Source organism: Gadus macrocephalus, chromosome 1 (assembly GCF_031168955.1).
Source record: "Gadus macrocephalus chromosome 1, ASM3116895v1".
In the NCBI taxonomy this organism is placed as follows: domain Eukaryota; kingdom Metazoa; phylum Chordata; class Actinopteri; order Gadiformes; family Gadidae; genus Gadus; species Gadus macrocephalus.
Window position 1 is genome coordinate 8,177,853 of NC_082382.1, and position 14,626 is coordinate 8,192,478.

General features: G+C 42.8%; 2 protein-coding genes across 3 annotated transcripts in view; one reads left to right on the forward strand and one right to left on the reverse strand.

The window, feature by feature from the left end:
- rbms2b (RNA binding motif, single stranded interacting protein 2b) overlaps window positions 1-5,677 on the forward strand; it is an 11,704-nt gene extending 6,027 nt beyond the window's left edge. Inside the window, exons 7-13 of the mRNA XM_060055305.1 lie at window positions 461-507; window positions 606-699; window positions 927-977; window positions 1,257-1,367; window positions 2,467-2,547; window positions 2,636-2,726; window positions 2,998-5,677. Of these exons, the coding sequence (XP_059911288.1) occupies window positions 461-507; window positions 606-699; window positions 927-977; window positions 1,257-1,367; window positions 2,467-2,547; window positions 2,636-2,713 (462 nt within the window). The 3' untranslated portion in view covers window positions 2,714-2,726; window positions 2,998-5,677. The remainder of the gene's footprint in view (window positions 1-460; window positions 508-605; window positions 700-926; window positions 978-1,256; window positions 1,368-2,466; window positions 2,548-2,635; window positions 2,727-2,997) is intronic.
- Window positions 5,678-5,894: 217 nt separating this feature from the next.
- senp1 (SUMO specific peptidase 1) lies at window positions 5,895-14,208 on the reverse strand. 2 transcript variants are annotated; one of them, XM_060064870.1, is made up of 18 exons: window positions 13,441-14,208; window positions 13,216-13,277; window positions 13,048-13,130; window positions 12,790-12,871; window positions 12,358-12,559; window positions 12,086-12,197; window positions 11,885-11,988; window positions 11,529-11,794; window positions 10,723-10,786; window positions 10,477-10,515; window positions 10,279-10,363; window positions 10,052-10,192; window positions 9,836-9,967; window positions 8,834-9,037; window positions 8,461-8,540; window positions 8,124-8,208; window positions 7,937-8,032; window positions 5,895-6,911 (listed from the first exon to the last, which is right to left on the reverse strand). In XM_060064870.1, the coding sequence occupies exons 1-18, from the start codon at window positions 13,557-13,559 to the stop codon at window positions 6,849-6,851; spliced, it is 2,019 nt and encodes a 672-aa protein (XP_059920853.1). In that variant the 5' UTR covers window positions 13,560-14,208; the 3' UTR covers window positions 5,895-6,848. The 2 variants fall into 2 exon arrangements, with proteins under 2 accessions (XP_059920853.1, XP_059920844.1); XM_060064861.1 differs by having other exon boundaries at window positions 12,952-13,130; window positions 13,441-14,092.
- Window positions 14,209-14,626: the final 418 nt, after the last annotated feature.

Here is a 14,626-nt window from a genome sequence, read left to right on the forward strand (position 1 = left end):
TCCTCTCTGATGGATGTGTTCCACACCGGCGGTCTGCCAGTTCTCAGACCCAACGCAGGCGGATGTTTAGGAGTTCCTCAATGTATCATGTCTGCCTATCTTTTGTGAAAGCATCATTGAAATAGCTGTGTTAATGTACGCACTTATTGTATGTTGTACGTCCTGGCACTTAATGTCCGCACTAATTGTAAGTTGTATGTCTTGGCACTTGATAATAGTACTTTTGTTGTGTAGCATCTTATCCTAGCTATCCAAGCTATCCTAGCTTTGTTGTGTATGGGAAATGGGTTAACCTAGCCATTGTAAGTGCTTTTCACTTGGTACTATCCTTACTGTACCAACAGTGATATATTGTTGTCTCTCCTTCTTCTGAAAAATGTACTTCTTAGTCGCTTTGGATAAAAGGTTTTGCTCAATGCCCTAAATGTAAATGTAAATGTCTATGTTTTTTGTTCTGCAGGGTGGAATGACACTGACGTTCGACCCAGCAGCGGCCTTACAGAACGGGTAGAAAGATCCTCTTATCTAACAGATTGAAACCAAACCGGAAGAGCCGGTGAGAAGGTTGTGCTTGGTCACTGACTCCTTGTGTCTTCCTACTGCAGGTTCTACTCTTCTCATTACAGCATCGCCCCCAACCGCATGATGCCCCAGCCTTCACTCTCTCCGTACATGCACTCTCCAGTGTCCACCTACCAGGTACTGTGTCCCGGGGAAGATCTCTCACCCGTTGTGGTCCTACAGTGTGGGACTTGGTTATCAAATTCACCTTTGCATTCATCAATGTGGTTAGAATCTGTTCAATTCAAAAGCAAGGCTCTTAGGATTTAATAAAAAGAAAGAAAGGAGATTGTAGATGTGCGATGGAAAGCCACACAGTGGGGACTACATCATTGTTTGAATTGTTGTCTTTCTCTGGGTTTCAGGTCCACAACCCCTCCTGGATTCATCACCAGTCATACCTCATGCCTCCCAACGTATGTATCTCCTACCTGGATGGAGTCTTCACATCTTCCTGGTCTACTTATAGAGCTTGAGATTACAATATATCTGCTATTAGACACTTAATCCCTGTGGGCTGTAAAAAAAACACAGTCTGGATGTTTCACAGGGGACATTGACAAAAAATAAATACCAATAGGCTGTCCTTATTACAATACCTTATTATATAATTGAATGGAAGCAATAGTGTATGGTTATTTTCGCCTGTTTGACGTGCAGCGGTCACATCTCCCTCCTTGTGTATCTCTCCGCAGGGGGCGGTGTTGACGCCGGGCATGGACCACACCATGTCCATCCAGCCAACCTCTATGATGGGGCCGCTCGCACAGCAGCTGGGCCACATGTCCATGGGCAGCAGCGGAACAGTGAGCCCCACTCAGCCCTCGTTTACATTCATTACAACCATGATGAATGGCCGCTAGTTGGATCCCCCCCCCCCTCCCTCCCCCATCAGGGGGGGGGGGGGGGGGATTGAGGGAGGGGTGGTGTGGTGGTGAGGGTGTTCAACTCTAAAGTCAAAGCAAGGGGAAGCATTCGCACCCTCGAGAAGGCCCCTCAGTAAGTGCGTTAAACAGCTTGTTTGCGCTCAAACTTTGGTTCCGTAAAAGTGTGACGTCAGACTGCGGTGGGCGGTGCTGAGGTTACGACTTCTCGGGATGTGAACTTGCCGACGCACGCGTTTGGCGTTTGACCAATCGCACGCCTGACCAATCAGCAGACTGGGCTACTCGGGACGGGTGGCCTTAATGCGACATGATACAAATCAGTCCGTTTTTTAAATAAGCTGAAATTGGTTTTGCTGAAATGAAAAGTGTGAGAATAATATGGGGGATGTTTAAAGGCACCCAGTGCAACTTTATGTAAACATTCAATGAAAAATAAACATTCAATTTCTAGTCTTTTTTACACGTAGTAAGTTTCAATAACTCCATACCATTACATATCGACATTCAAGGAGCAAAGATGAGACGTTGTTGTGTGGTGAGAACTGATAGAAAATCGTAAACAACAACAATCGCCGGTGGGGAGAAGCCATTTTTCCATTGACTGGAAGCCTGCTTTATTTATTGTAGGTTACAAAAAAGAAAGAAAATGGCGGCATTGTTGTTGTTATCGATTTTGTATCAGTTCTCACCACACAACGACGTCTCATCTTTGCTGCTTAAATGTCGGTATGTAATGGTATGGAGTTATTGAAACTTACTACGTGTAAAAAAGACTAGAAATTGAATGTTTATTTTTAAGCCTCGAAAGTTGCACTGGGTGCCTTTAACATACAGAAGGGGGTTTTGTATAAAAGCGTTGATGGGAAAGTGTACCGTACATATGTGGATGGATGGATTTAATGTTTTGTAAAGAAAGTCTACTATACATATGAGGATGGATGGAGGGAAATGTAAGGTAAAGCAACATGGTAAACCATTGTAAGTTGTGTCTCACACACGTACCCTTGTCTTCCTCCAGTATATGCCTGCTAATACTTCTATGCATGGGACTTACATCCCCCAGTACACCCAAGTGCCTCCGGCCAACGTCTCAGTTGAGGTAGGATAAGTTCTGGGTTGAAATGTTAACATTTTAAGTTGAAAATGATTCTTTATTGCATTAATTGTTGGTCTGGTTTTTGGTCCAGGAAAGTGCCGTTCAACAACCTGTTGCCATAGAGACGCCCACGGAGCACACAGCCTACTCTTACCAGCATAACAAGTGAAGAGGTGACCGAGGTAGGCGTGTGTCTGTGCGTTTGTCTACACGTATGTGTGTGTGTCTATGCATGTGTGCCTGTGAGTGTATCGGTGTTTGTGTGTCTGTGCGTGTGTGTCTATGCGTGAGTTTGTAGCGCGCTCCTAACTTGTATCTCAATACAGTATGTTTTTACTTTAAAACCCGTATATTTTTGCTATTGTTCCTATTGTATGTTCAATTTTACTTAAATTGGATTGTTAATTCAAAGTTATTGAGGCTAATAGTCTGCTCTTAATCTATACCTGGCAGGTCTTTTCTTCGGGAGGACCTGAGGTGTTATCCCGGGCACTGCTTGTTGATGACCGAGAGCAGTGCACATGGACTCCAGAGTGCACCAAACCATTCGGGAGGAACACAGACTTTTACACATCGGATTTTTTCTACAAATTCCAACTTTATGACAAAACCTTTCACTTTATGACAAACTATTTCACTCCACATACGCAAGGCAAGACGTGAGCAATGGGAAACACAAGAAGAACGCAATGGAGTGTCTATTTTGATAACCGTGAAAACAGAAGCCTGTCAACTACACACACACACACACACACACTATATTACATGGTTTGTGCTCGTCATGTCGAGTCCTGAGTCCTACTCTGGTGAAACTAGGACCAGCAGCACCGCGTGACATTTGTGTCCCGTTTCATTTTTTTAAGATACTGTTTCTGGCCTACTTTTGTTTTGGATATTTTCAATCTTTGAACCTGCCTTTTTGTACATATATGTTGATTTTGTTGCATTTCTTTTTGTTACATGTCTTGTTTCATTGGCTTTTGCAAGTATTTGATAAGAGAGGCTTAAACACATACACGGAGAAGCCGAGGTCCCTGTGTTCCTCTGGACATATGCGATGGCAGCATGGATTAGATTGATTTAAAGTGGCAGCAAATGTCTCAAGCATGAAACCTCATCCCTGTGCACGTGATCTCACTTATTTTGGCACTTGAGTCTCAAGTAATTTATAGTTAAAAAATCTTGACAGAGCTTCAGACAATCAAAGATTTACAACAAAGTTACTATTGAGAGATTATCGTCTAAGGTAAAGTTAACAAGACGAAGAGAGGACTAATTTGAAAGAACATTGCGTTCCAAGGACCTTTCAGAAAATATTAAGCATTGGACTACACTTGATCCAATGTTTCGGGATCCCATCTCACACAGAACTGCCTAAATATAACACTTTACAGATCAGTGTTTCTTTTATCAATGCAATAACACTGATATTAACTACGACAACAACATTCAAACCAGTTGTTTATTCTATTTACATGGCATGAGGTTTTTTGCTAGGTCATTTTATTGGCCATTGGTCTTGACAAAACTTAATTTCAATAAAAACTAAACAATGTTGTCAAAGTACAACAAGATTATTTCATCAGAATGAAACCAACTAAGTGCAGGTTTTGTTTTGATCCTGAAAAGTTTTGTTGTTGGTTCATGACCCGTTTAAAGGTTCCTTGATACTGGCTGTTACTGTGTCTTTGACTTTACACTTTACTTTTTTTCTTGTGTTTGTTATTTTTTTAAAGCTTTTTATTTTTATTTAAAAGTTTTTAGTTGAATTTAAATTTCGTTTAAGGCTTCATTTTATTTGTTTGTAGTGTGTTGTGTGCTTCAACTAGTGAAAGGTAGGAGAGCCCTTTTTCACCAATGCATTTCCCTTGTGAAATAGTGAGTTTGTACTTCTCTTGCTCTGCCTTTTAGTATCCATGTCAAAAGGTTTTAATTAGTTGATAAAATGTTTTGGATTCAGTCTGTAATGCTAATGTTGACACGCTTTTATTTGCATAACGCCCAATCATGGATGAACATCCATGCATGTTTAAGAGAAAATTCCTGCGGCAGTTGGGAAAACCTTAAAGAAATATATGGTCAAAACCTTAACATACCTCATTATGCAGAATATAGAATCAGTTCAAATACAGGTTAGAAGGCAATAACTAACCACAATAGTTATTATTGCTGCTCACAGCTGGTACTGTGTCCATATTTTAACCATCCGTCCTATGAGAGACCTGACGGTCTGATGGTCTATGCAATTAATTTATTATCCTTAAAATGCAATAATACAAGTAAATACGAAACTCTCCACATCATTCCAATGGATCACATCACTAATTCAAATTCAACATCTTTCCAATTTCCATTCATCCTGAATAATCAATTTATTGATTGATTCCATTAAAAGGGAATTGTGTTTTACTGAGTTCACAGAAGGAATGCAGTGGTTTATTGTCTCACCAAAGATTTCATAAAGATACTTTGTGCAGCCGTCATTGGACCCGGGTCCCAAAATAAATGGGATATAGCTTGTTCTTTTTTTGCAGTTTCATTTTTAAATGATGTGGAGAGGTGTGAAATATGTTGTTTATTTTCACCTGTTTGTAAGCTATGTTTTTTTTGCCAGATAATTTCGTTTCATATGGAAAGATACGTTTTCACAGGAATGCCTTTAGACATCGTCGATGGGGCAATGACTGCTTTGCAGAATCCATTGGTTGGTTTTCTCATTTGTTGTTGAGCAAAGATCTTCAAATCAAAGGTGTTTTCTAGAACATATTGTGTTCCCATTTCATTCCACATTAATTTAAATATTGGGAGGCGGGAGGTAAAACAGTTGCACACTTCATAGAATGGTGTAATGGAAGGGGTAGTCTGGCTCACTATATTGCTGCTAATTTTGGATTATTTTGTTTAATTAGCTCATGCAAAGGTCATGCAGTTCAATAAATGAAGAGTCATTCTGGATATTATGTTTAACAAAATATATATATTGCTACGTCCTTTTTTGTTCCAGTTGTTTCCAGTTATATGTATTTATCTCACCATCAAACAAGTTGTGTCATTGCCTCAACCATAAATCTGTCATTCTGTTCCACAACAGCAGGTCATTAGTTCCCTAAATAAAAGATCAACAAATCCCTCAGCTGTTTAAAATTTCGTTTGGTTTTGAACTTGGCTAATTTAATAAATGATTTACCAATATGGTTTTGATTTTTAATTCACTTAAGTACCCCAATAAGTGAAATACATTTATTATAAAAGTGAATATTTTCATACTAGTTTATATTTAGTGTGTTTAGACAACACATCCAATGCATATATTTAAGTTGTCATAACGAGGTGGCACACAGTGACATACATTGAAAGCACACAATACACAAGAGATTTATTTCTAAAAGTTAAGTTAACAAGTTAACAAAACGTAAAAAAAAGTATAAAAATGTATATTAAATACACTGTCCATGAGGCCGATTGCTTAGGCCTGTGTTCAAAGGTGAAAATATCCTGAATACCCAAAAGCTGCCGTTGGAGACTCGAGCACCTCTCATGATAACACAGGAGAATGCAGCTCAACCCGTGTGTGTTACCAGCTGGAATAAAGACTTGACAGACTTCGCATGAGACGTCCAAATCCCATAGTGCGATCCATATTAACACTTCGCATTTCAAAACATACTCCATGAAAGTGGCACATTGAAAAGATTATGACACCGAACATAAAAACATTTTATGCTCTCCTTTGTTTCAAATGTTGCCTCTTCAGACCACATGAACCCTAATCCAATCAATGTAAGGACAAGGTTTTTGAACTTTTACAATTCAACATTTGAACCTCTCCGGTAGGCAAGGAAATGAATTGAAACGATGGCCCCGTTAAAGGACATCTGAAGTATGGATCCAGTCTGGTGTTCTTTGAATTGCATACTAAAACAAGATGAAATCCATGGGTGTCTGCATCAATATGTGCTCCCAAACACTACACTTCAGCAAGGTTAGAGTCTGAGTGTGACTTATCAAAATAGGGAATCCCCATTCCTACAGTTCTTGATGGCAAATACAAAAATAAAGTCATCACTTGACCTGCAATGTCAATGATGGAGCATCCCAAATGGCAACTTGGTCCAGTCACGGGAGGCAGTGCTTTCACCTTCAAAACATGTCCGACCCAGCCCAGAGGCCAGGCTGTAGACGTGGCTGTATGGCAGGGCGAGGTCCAAGAGTATGTCAGAGAGAACCTCAATAGAGTGTTGTATTGAAGGGTGTGGCCGTCTCAAACAACGTTAAGACATCCTGAGCCTGGCGCGTGTTGACTCTCACAAGAGTTTCCGGTTGAGCAGCTCCCAGATCATTCTTCTCCTGAAGTAGGGCATGTGTCTCTGCAGACACAACGAGGACAGTGGCGGGTTAGGAAGAGTTATTAGTAAGCTATTTGGTGTGAGAGTCAGAATGTTATTAGTGTTATAACACGGTCACCTTATACTGTATGTATCTGTCACTTGGACGATACAGAATAATATGCAGCGTTATGATTTTGTGCGTAATTATTAACATGTTTTCAAAGAATCTCTGTCATCCGAAAAGTCTGACTCTCGATACATTTTGTCAATTATCAATTCATTATCATCTTATGTTACACAAAGGTTTTAAACGATTTAAATCGTAAATGTCTGGTTTTCAGCTGCCTATTGCACCACACATGCTTTGGAAGGCCTTCCCAAGAGGAAGTAAGCTATTAAGCAAAATCCTGCACATACTTCTGCAATGGTTTTTGTCATTGAAAGCACTTGGTTTACTTTAAGTATTTATTAATATAAAACAGCCAACTGACAGAAGACGTAGGATTAAACTGGGCCTATAAATGCATCAAATGGAATGGACCGGCGGGCCGAAGACAGGGCTGGGCTCAGTGGATTTTTGGGCTCATTCTAATGCCCCAGACACACATTAACGATTTGGAAAACTTAACCAGACGCATGAAAAATGTGACGAATATGCTACATCAAATGTGAAATGTCAAAATTCAGTGTAGACGGTTTCACCAGAGGACTACTGCGATGAACTTTGCCATAAAGAACGCGTGTTCTACTTTGATCTCCTACTAGACAAAACATTTGACATTGAAAACTATTTTAAATAGTGTTTTTATTAAGGGGCCATCGGCTTATTTATACCAAAACATGTTTGTTTGCGAATTTCTCTGATGCACTTTCAGATTATTTTGTTATAAATTAACAGATCGTCTTTTGTCGCGTCTTGAGTGAAATTAAGATTCGTCGAGGTCAGAACTATGGGATATAAAGTAATAAAGAAACAGATAATTATGGGTTATTGTTATCGTTCAGAAATCCCGGTGCCTCTTTAATTCAATGCGAGACGTTTCTCATCCGACCCTTCTTCTTACCTGTGTAAATGTTATTGCCTTGTCTTTGGTGATATACTCTGCATATTTACACGTGAACATGCCACAGTCGCTCCCGTTCATCTGCTGGGGGATTTCCTGGAAAAGCAAAGCAGAGGCACATAAGGTCATAATAGTTTTTAAAAGAAGATTCAATCTGTAATAAGTAACACAACCAGGGGTGACTTACATTTCGTCTCCTACTGTGCAGAGTCCAGCCTGAGGTATCTATTTCTTTGCCCTTCTTGTCCTTGCTCTCCAGCTTCAGGTATTGTCTGTGGAGGAGTCATTACATTTCATTAGATATTGGTAATTCATCACAACAATAATTACCATTGCCAATTTTTAAGTATTAAGATATGATGAATAATCTTATTTAAAGTTACCAACAAATCCCAACGGAGACAGAGAACAAATCAAATCATCAAAACAAACGACGGGTCATACCATAACAGGGTATGGCTTCTAATAGGAGTACAAAGAATTACAAGTCCAACAACAAAATCTGACAGCAACCTCAAACTTACAACAACGTCTGACAGGCTTCATCGTTGTTCCCCCCCATGGAGTCGTAGTACATGATGACTTTCTTGCGAAAATCCACCACCTGGACAAAAGAGAAACATTTAAAGGGGCGATATCATGCTTTACGACTTTTTCCTTTAGACTCTTATATGACATGCATGTCTTATATGACATATGCATGGATTTGGTGCTAAGCATGTGAATAAATGAATAGTGTGAAAATGATAAGGGGGATTTTTAAGATACAGGCATGTATCCCTATTCTAGTCGTACACCCAAATGCAATTATTAACCCCTTGAAAAGCATGATATGGGATCTTTAATTAAAACCCTGGCGGCTCCTAGAGCTTCCGCAGAGAGCGCTCATTGACCTACCGAGAGGCACCAGTGCACCCCCAGGTGGACGGGCACCAGAAGGATGTCGGCGGCAAAGATGTCCATCTTTTTGGTCCAGCGACGGACAGCGGAATAGCCGCTGGTGCGCAGCTTGGGGAAGAAGAATGTGTTGAACGTGTTGACAGTGGGCATGCCGGGACTTTTGCTGCGCTGCACCAGCAGGTTCATGTAGAAGTTGATGACCTGGGGACAGAGGCAAAAGAATCTTGCTAAATTGACTTTTACATTTAGGGGATTTTGCTGACGCTTTTATCCAAAGCAACGTAGAACCATTCACACATTCACAAACCGACGGTGGAGTCTACCATGCCGGACGACAGCCAGCTCGTCAGGAGCAGTTAAAGGTTGGGTATGGAATTCTCTTTTTTGGCCATTTTTGCAAAATTACTTGAAGTCCTTATCATAACCCACTTACAGCCACTGAGTTAGAAGTACGGACATGAAAATTAAACAAGTCAATCATCTGTGGAACGGGCAGGGCTCGAAAAACTCCAGCCAATGATTTCCAGACCCACCGAGTGGCATTGGACAGTAAGTACGTCAATCAAACGGTCGTACTGCACTCCCCCTCCCCCTGCGTGACCCCTTCGTGCACGTACTCAAAGCTCGTGACCCAGAGCAAGCTCCTGTTTGTTGTTATCCTGCAGTAGCGCTTGTATGATTGAGCGTCCATGTACTTGGAATGGGTGGAGTCAGAGTCAGCATTGAAGGAGAGGGTGTAGGACCATTTGAGTTGTGTATTTTCAAAATCTGCTGGCTTTTCGCAAATCCCATACCCAACCTTTAAGGTGAGGTGTCTTGCTCAGGGATACCTTGACACTCGGGGATCGAACTAGCAACCTTTCGGTTACGAGTCAACCCGCTCTATCTCCTGAGCTACTGCCGCCCCCTTAATTTGTTTGGATTAGGAATGTCTGTTGGAGTTCATAACTGGCAGAAGACAACCAACACCAAGTCAACCGGAGGTGCATCACCGTTTACCTCATCATTGAGCCAATTAAGGCTGCCGAGTGTCTGCAGGTCTTTGCGCGTGAGGCTGAGGCCAAATCCTTCACTTAGGACTTCATGTGGACTGCCTCCCTTCAGCACCCTGCTCACCTCGTCCTCCATCTCCTACAAGCACAAGCCAACGATAGTCTCACACAGCTAGAAGACTGACAGGGATTTCCGAAAGACAAAGAAGGAAGGAAGATTTACCTCGACAAGCTCAGGGAATTCTGGTTTCTCAACCAGCTTCTTTGGCTCTTTTATGAGGGGAGTCAGCGGGACCTCCTTCTCTAGGGGAACCCGAATGTGGACCTCCACCTTGGGGATCAACTGCCCATCTCCGGACAGCCGCTGATGAACACAGAGCCATATCAACGGAGGGAACGAAGTAAACGAGGTAGGCCCATGTGTGAAAAGATCATGTGCTGTGAACTCACCTGGCGCAGGAGCATTGCCGCCAACGCCTCCTGCTCCTCGATCTGTCTCCGCCTCTCTCGAGCGCGAGAGTCATACATACTAGTCCTGCCAGAGGAGAAGAGATCTTGTTTAGGTTACCTCGAGTTATAACCACATATGCACCAATAGGGACTGGGGGAAAACAGAGCATAACAATGGTTTATTTCAGATTAACTTACAATTCTTTGATCCATAACTCAGCTTTGAAGCAGGGGACACTATAGAGTCAAGACATAAGAATAGGTAACATTTCAGTGATAACATTTGTCCAGGTCACAAACACTATTTACACCAAGACCTTTATCAGCAAATGTACAATTATCTGTTGTTATATAACAAAATAAAAGGTTGATGATGAATATAACAGGTAATGTAAATGGTTAATATCCAAAAAATATAAAATAGAGGAAACAATATGTACAAACCTTGGAGGATTTGGCTTTTTACTCCTTTCTTCTTTTACAATTATTACCGAGTCCCCATCGTGAGCTGCACAAAGAAAAAGAATAAAATAAATCACTTACATGCTGCAAAAGCCTGGGGGTCTCAAGTAGAGTTTAGATTTTCTGCCCGCACCCGAGCCCGAACCGATATTGGACCGACCCGACCCGCGGGCCGGGTCGGTCCAATATTTCCCGCCACTATCCTCGGGTCGGATCGGACCGGGCGTGATCAAGCTTTTTTTATTTTTTATTTTTTTTATCACTATTAGCTTAATTGGTACGGGCAAAATTGTCTATTAATCAGACAAAATATTCTATATAGGTAGATAATATTCTTAATGTATACAAAGTTGCAGAAGTCAGACTACGAAATTGCTAAAGGCAACGTGTCATGCGCAGTTTTCCTCCACTGGCAAGCGTAACACCGAGCCTTGTAAGTCTCTTCATTTGGATGTACGCTACGATGCAATTACGAATAAACACACATTTAGGCTACACGTGTCGTTTAGTCCTTGTTGCATTGTTCATCTGGATAATTGTTAACCAATTTCTGTGATTCACTTCAAGCAACTCAAAATTGTTGTTGACAGCGTCAGCTATAACCGCCCACATATTAAGAAATGGTCGGGTTTAAATCGGTCGCGGGCTCATCATTACAGTTAAAGTACCGGGCCGGGCCGGGCTCGAATGAGCACGGGCTCGGATAGGGTCGGGTTAGATTTTTCGGCCCGATCTAAGCTCTAGTCTCAAGTGACGTGGAAACATCCGTCAGTGCCAGCTTCACCTACCTGACGACAGACTGTCCCGAGAGGAGGTGTCCAGGACGGCACCAGGCGAGGGGACTGACTGAATGCTGGCTGCCCCCGTGGAGCTGAGCCCTGGGGACCACGGCAGGGTGCCGGGCCTGACGGAGGGCTCCACAGGGCTGGGGAGGCTGCTGGAGCACCGGCTGGAGAGGCCCCGCGGGCTCATGCTGGGGACGTCTGAAACACCCTCCGCTCCCGCAGGGGTGGAGGCCTGGAGGAGCCGTTTGCTGGTGCTCAGAAGGCTGGTGCTTAGAAGGTGAGTGGGGGGGGGGGGGGTGATCACCTTGCTCTCTCTCATTTCACGAGATGATGCTTAGGGATGTTAAAAAGATACTTACAAATCTCGGTGTGAACGCACGTTGAGGCACGACGAATGGCCACCGGAAACAATTTTGAGAAGCTGCCTGTAGGCCTCCTTCTCCTCCTCCTCACACACAGACTGCTGCGATAGAGGGATAGAAAGCAGCGGGCGTGAGAGGGGATCCACTGAATGAGAACACTGTCATGGGGCTGCTAGGCGACGGTTCCCAGTGGCTGACCTCCAGCACCGCGCTGCGCCGTCGGGGCCCCGGCAGACGGCCACAGGGGCCGTGTGATGGGCTCTGCACCATCCTGATGGGGAATGTCTTCTCGTACATGCTGGTGTAAGACCTGGGGGGTGGGCCCACCGCAGAAGAGGTCAACAGGTCGCAGTGGTAAAGTTAAGAATGGTCCATCCAGCAGAATTCAGCAACAAATGTCAGGTTTAACATTCTGAAAAAATCTAAAACTGTAAAAGTGTTCTTGTGTAACTTAAATGCCTGTTGCATACCTTGAAGTTCCATGCGGGTGTAGGCTGAGGGGTCTCCCTAACCGTGGGGGAGGGTGTACAGCGGTGGTGGTGGGGGTAGAGCATCGCCGGACCGTGGTCGAGTGTCCATTTGTTTTGGCAACTTCTCGTTGGGCTAGATTCATGCACACTTGACGCCTGCACACTTTGGATCCCATCACAAACTTTTCAATTCGGTACGATTCTGAAATCAAACATCAAGCAGGACAAGACTCAGGGAATCTGTCACTCAATGCAATATGTTGAATAAACAAACACAATTTGCCCATCTTATTAACTATTGTTTCATTGGTTGACAATTACAAATGTCAAGCGTTTATCACAGTCTTCAAATACGTTGCTTGAAATTGATTTGTTTTAACATAGTGTTCACTTGACCCAAACATTGCAGCACCGTACAAACCACAATCTTACCAGATTTTAACTTCCACTCCGATGGTGTTGTCGATGGAGCTGCGAACACAGCATCCAAACGGCCAGAGTTGGGCGTTGCAACCTAAAAGAAATGCATAACAGATCATGTTCACACTTAAAATACAGAAACGTGGATACATAGTGCGTCCTTTCCAAACATACATGTCTGCCTGTCCAAGTCGCCGCAGATGTGGACGCTTGAGGCTGCGGGACCGCAGGCGGAGGACCTGGGAGAATGCTCCTCAAAGTAGGACTCACGTTATTCTTCACCCAGGTCGCCACAGTGGAGCCATGGTCTTTTATCCGTTCCGCCGCGCCCTTCACGGTGTCCATGAGGTCACCTGGAGAACACGGACGTCACGTATGTATTCGAAAGACTAGTTAGAAGAGGTATAGTGTTTGTTGTATGATCGGTTTACACCTTACCTCTCCGCGACTTCTTGGCAGTCCTGCCATCTTCGTGGCCGGCGTCATTACAGTCTTCCAAACTTTAAAACAAGAATGCTATCGATTAGGGTTGTGCTTAATCGATAAATTGCAACAAATAGGTGCACCAATGTCTCGACTTTTGTCAACATTGGGAGGTCGGGCTCGTGCTCGGTAAATCTGGCCAACGCGCTACTGTGTCCGCGCTACATAGTTCACTCTTACCCATCAATTGGTCTTTTCCTCTTGGCTCGAGCGTCCTCCCGTGAGTGGTTGACCCGTGGCGCTCCTTCTCGGAAAGTGGCGTAGCTCGTGGCCATCCACTCGTATATTTTATTCATCATGACCGTCTTGAGACTTATTGATAAACGACGCGTTGTTGATAAAGAAGCCGCCGCTATTGTCACTTTCAGACCCGCTGACCACACAGATGAAGCGAGTGCGCGTCATTCGACTGACTGCTGGTTTAGCTGTGGCTGGTTGATATCGGCTCGTTGACAACCGTAGCAAAAGTCATCGGTTATCTGGTTAATTTGACTAAGCTACTGCGCTAGTTGGCTTAAAGTTAGCTAGTTAGCTTAGCTCTAGCGCGCTAAGCTAACTATCTCGGCTAGCTAATGCTAACCCAGCAGGCTAGGCTAAACTGGGCAACTGTTTGCATTAAAAGTGGTCGAAACTACCACTTTTGCGAAGAAAGCATCATTTTGAACCGCTAACGTATTAAAAAACGTGACGTAGCTTTCACTTTAAATGGTATTTAAACTCGCTAAAGAATAAACGTCTCCCGCTTCTTCCTCATTCAAAACCACAACATGGCTGAATACGACGTCTCACTAACGCACATTTTGATTGGATGAGTGGCCGCTGGAACCGAAGGGCTCGAGAGAGAGAACTCTAAACAAGAGGCTCGAGAGAAAGAACTACTCATATTTGGAATTGGAACAGAGCCATTGATCCACTATTGAGATTGTCAATCATACATACATGCAATTGTGAATCCTGCAAACGCTTCGAACACGTATATAGCATTTATATCGGCAGGTACAAGCTTATTAGAGTCAGAATCAGAATTACTTTTATTACATCTTATTGTACAAGTGCACAAGAGTTAAATTATTAGGCTTGGTTCCTCAACAGCCACATAGCTTCAACAATATGAGATTAAGTAAATAAAGATTAAGAAGTAAAAACATGACCATGTAAAAAAATAAATTAAAATAAAGTAAGTAGCCTAATAATAATAGATACTCAAGACAGTGGTAATAAGTAATAATAATAATAATACATTTCATTTAGAGGCGCCTTTCAAGACACCCAAGGTCACCTAAAGGTAATGAGGTGTAGTAAAGTGTAGTGTAAAGTATCAACTGTAAAAGTACGGTAATAGTAAGTAGTAGTAGTTATAGTAGTA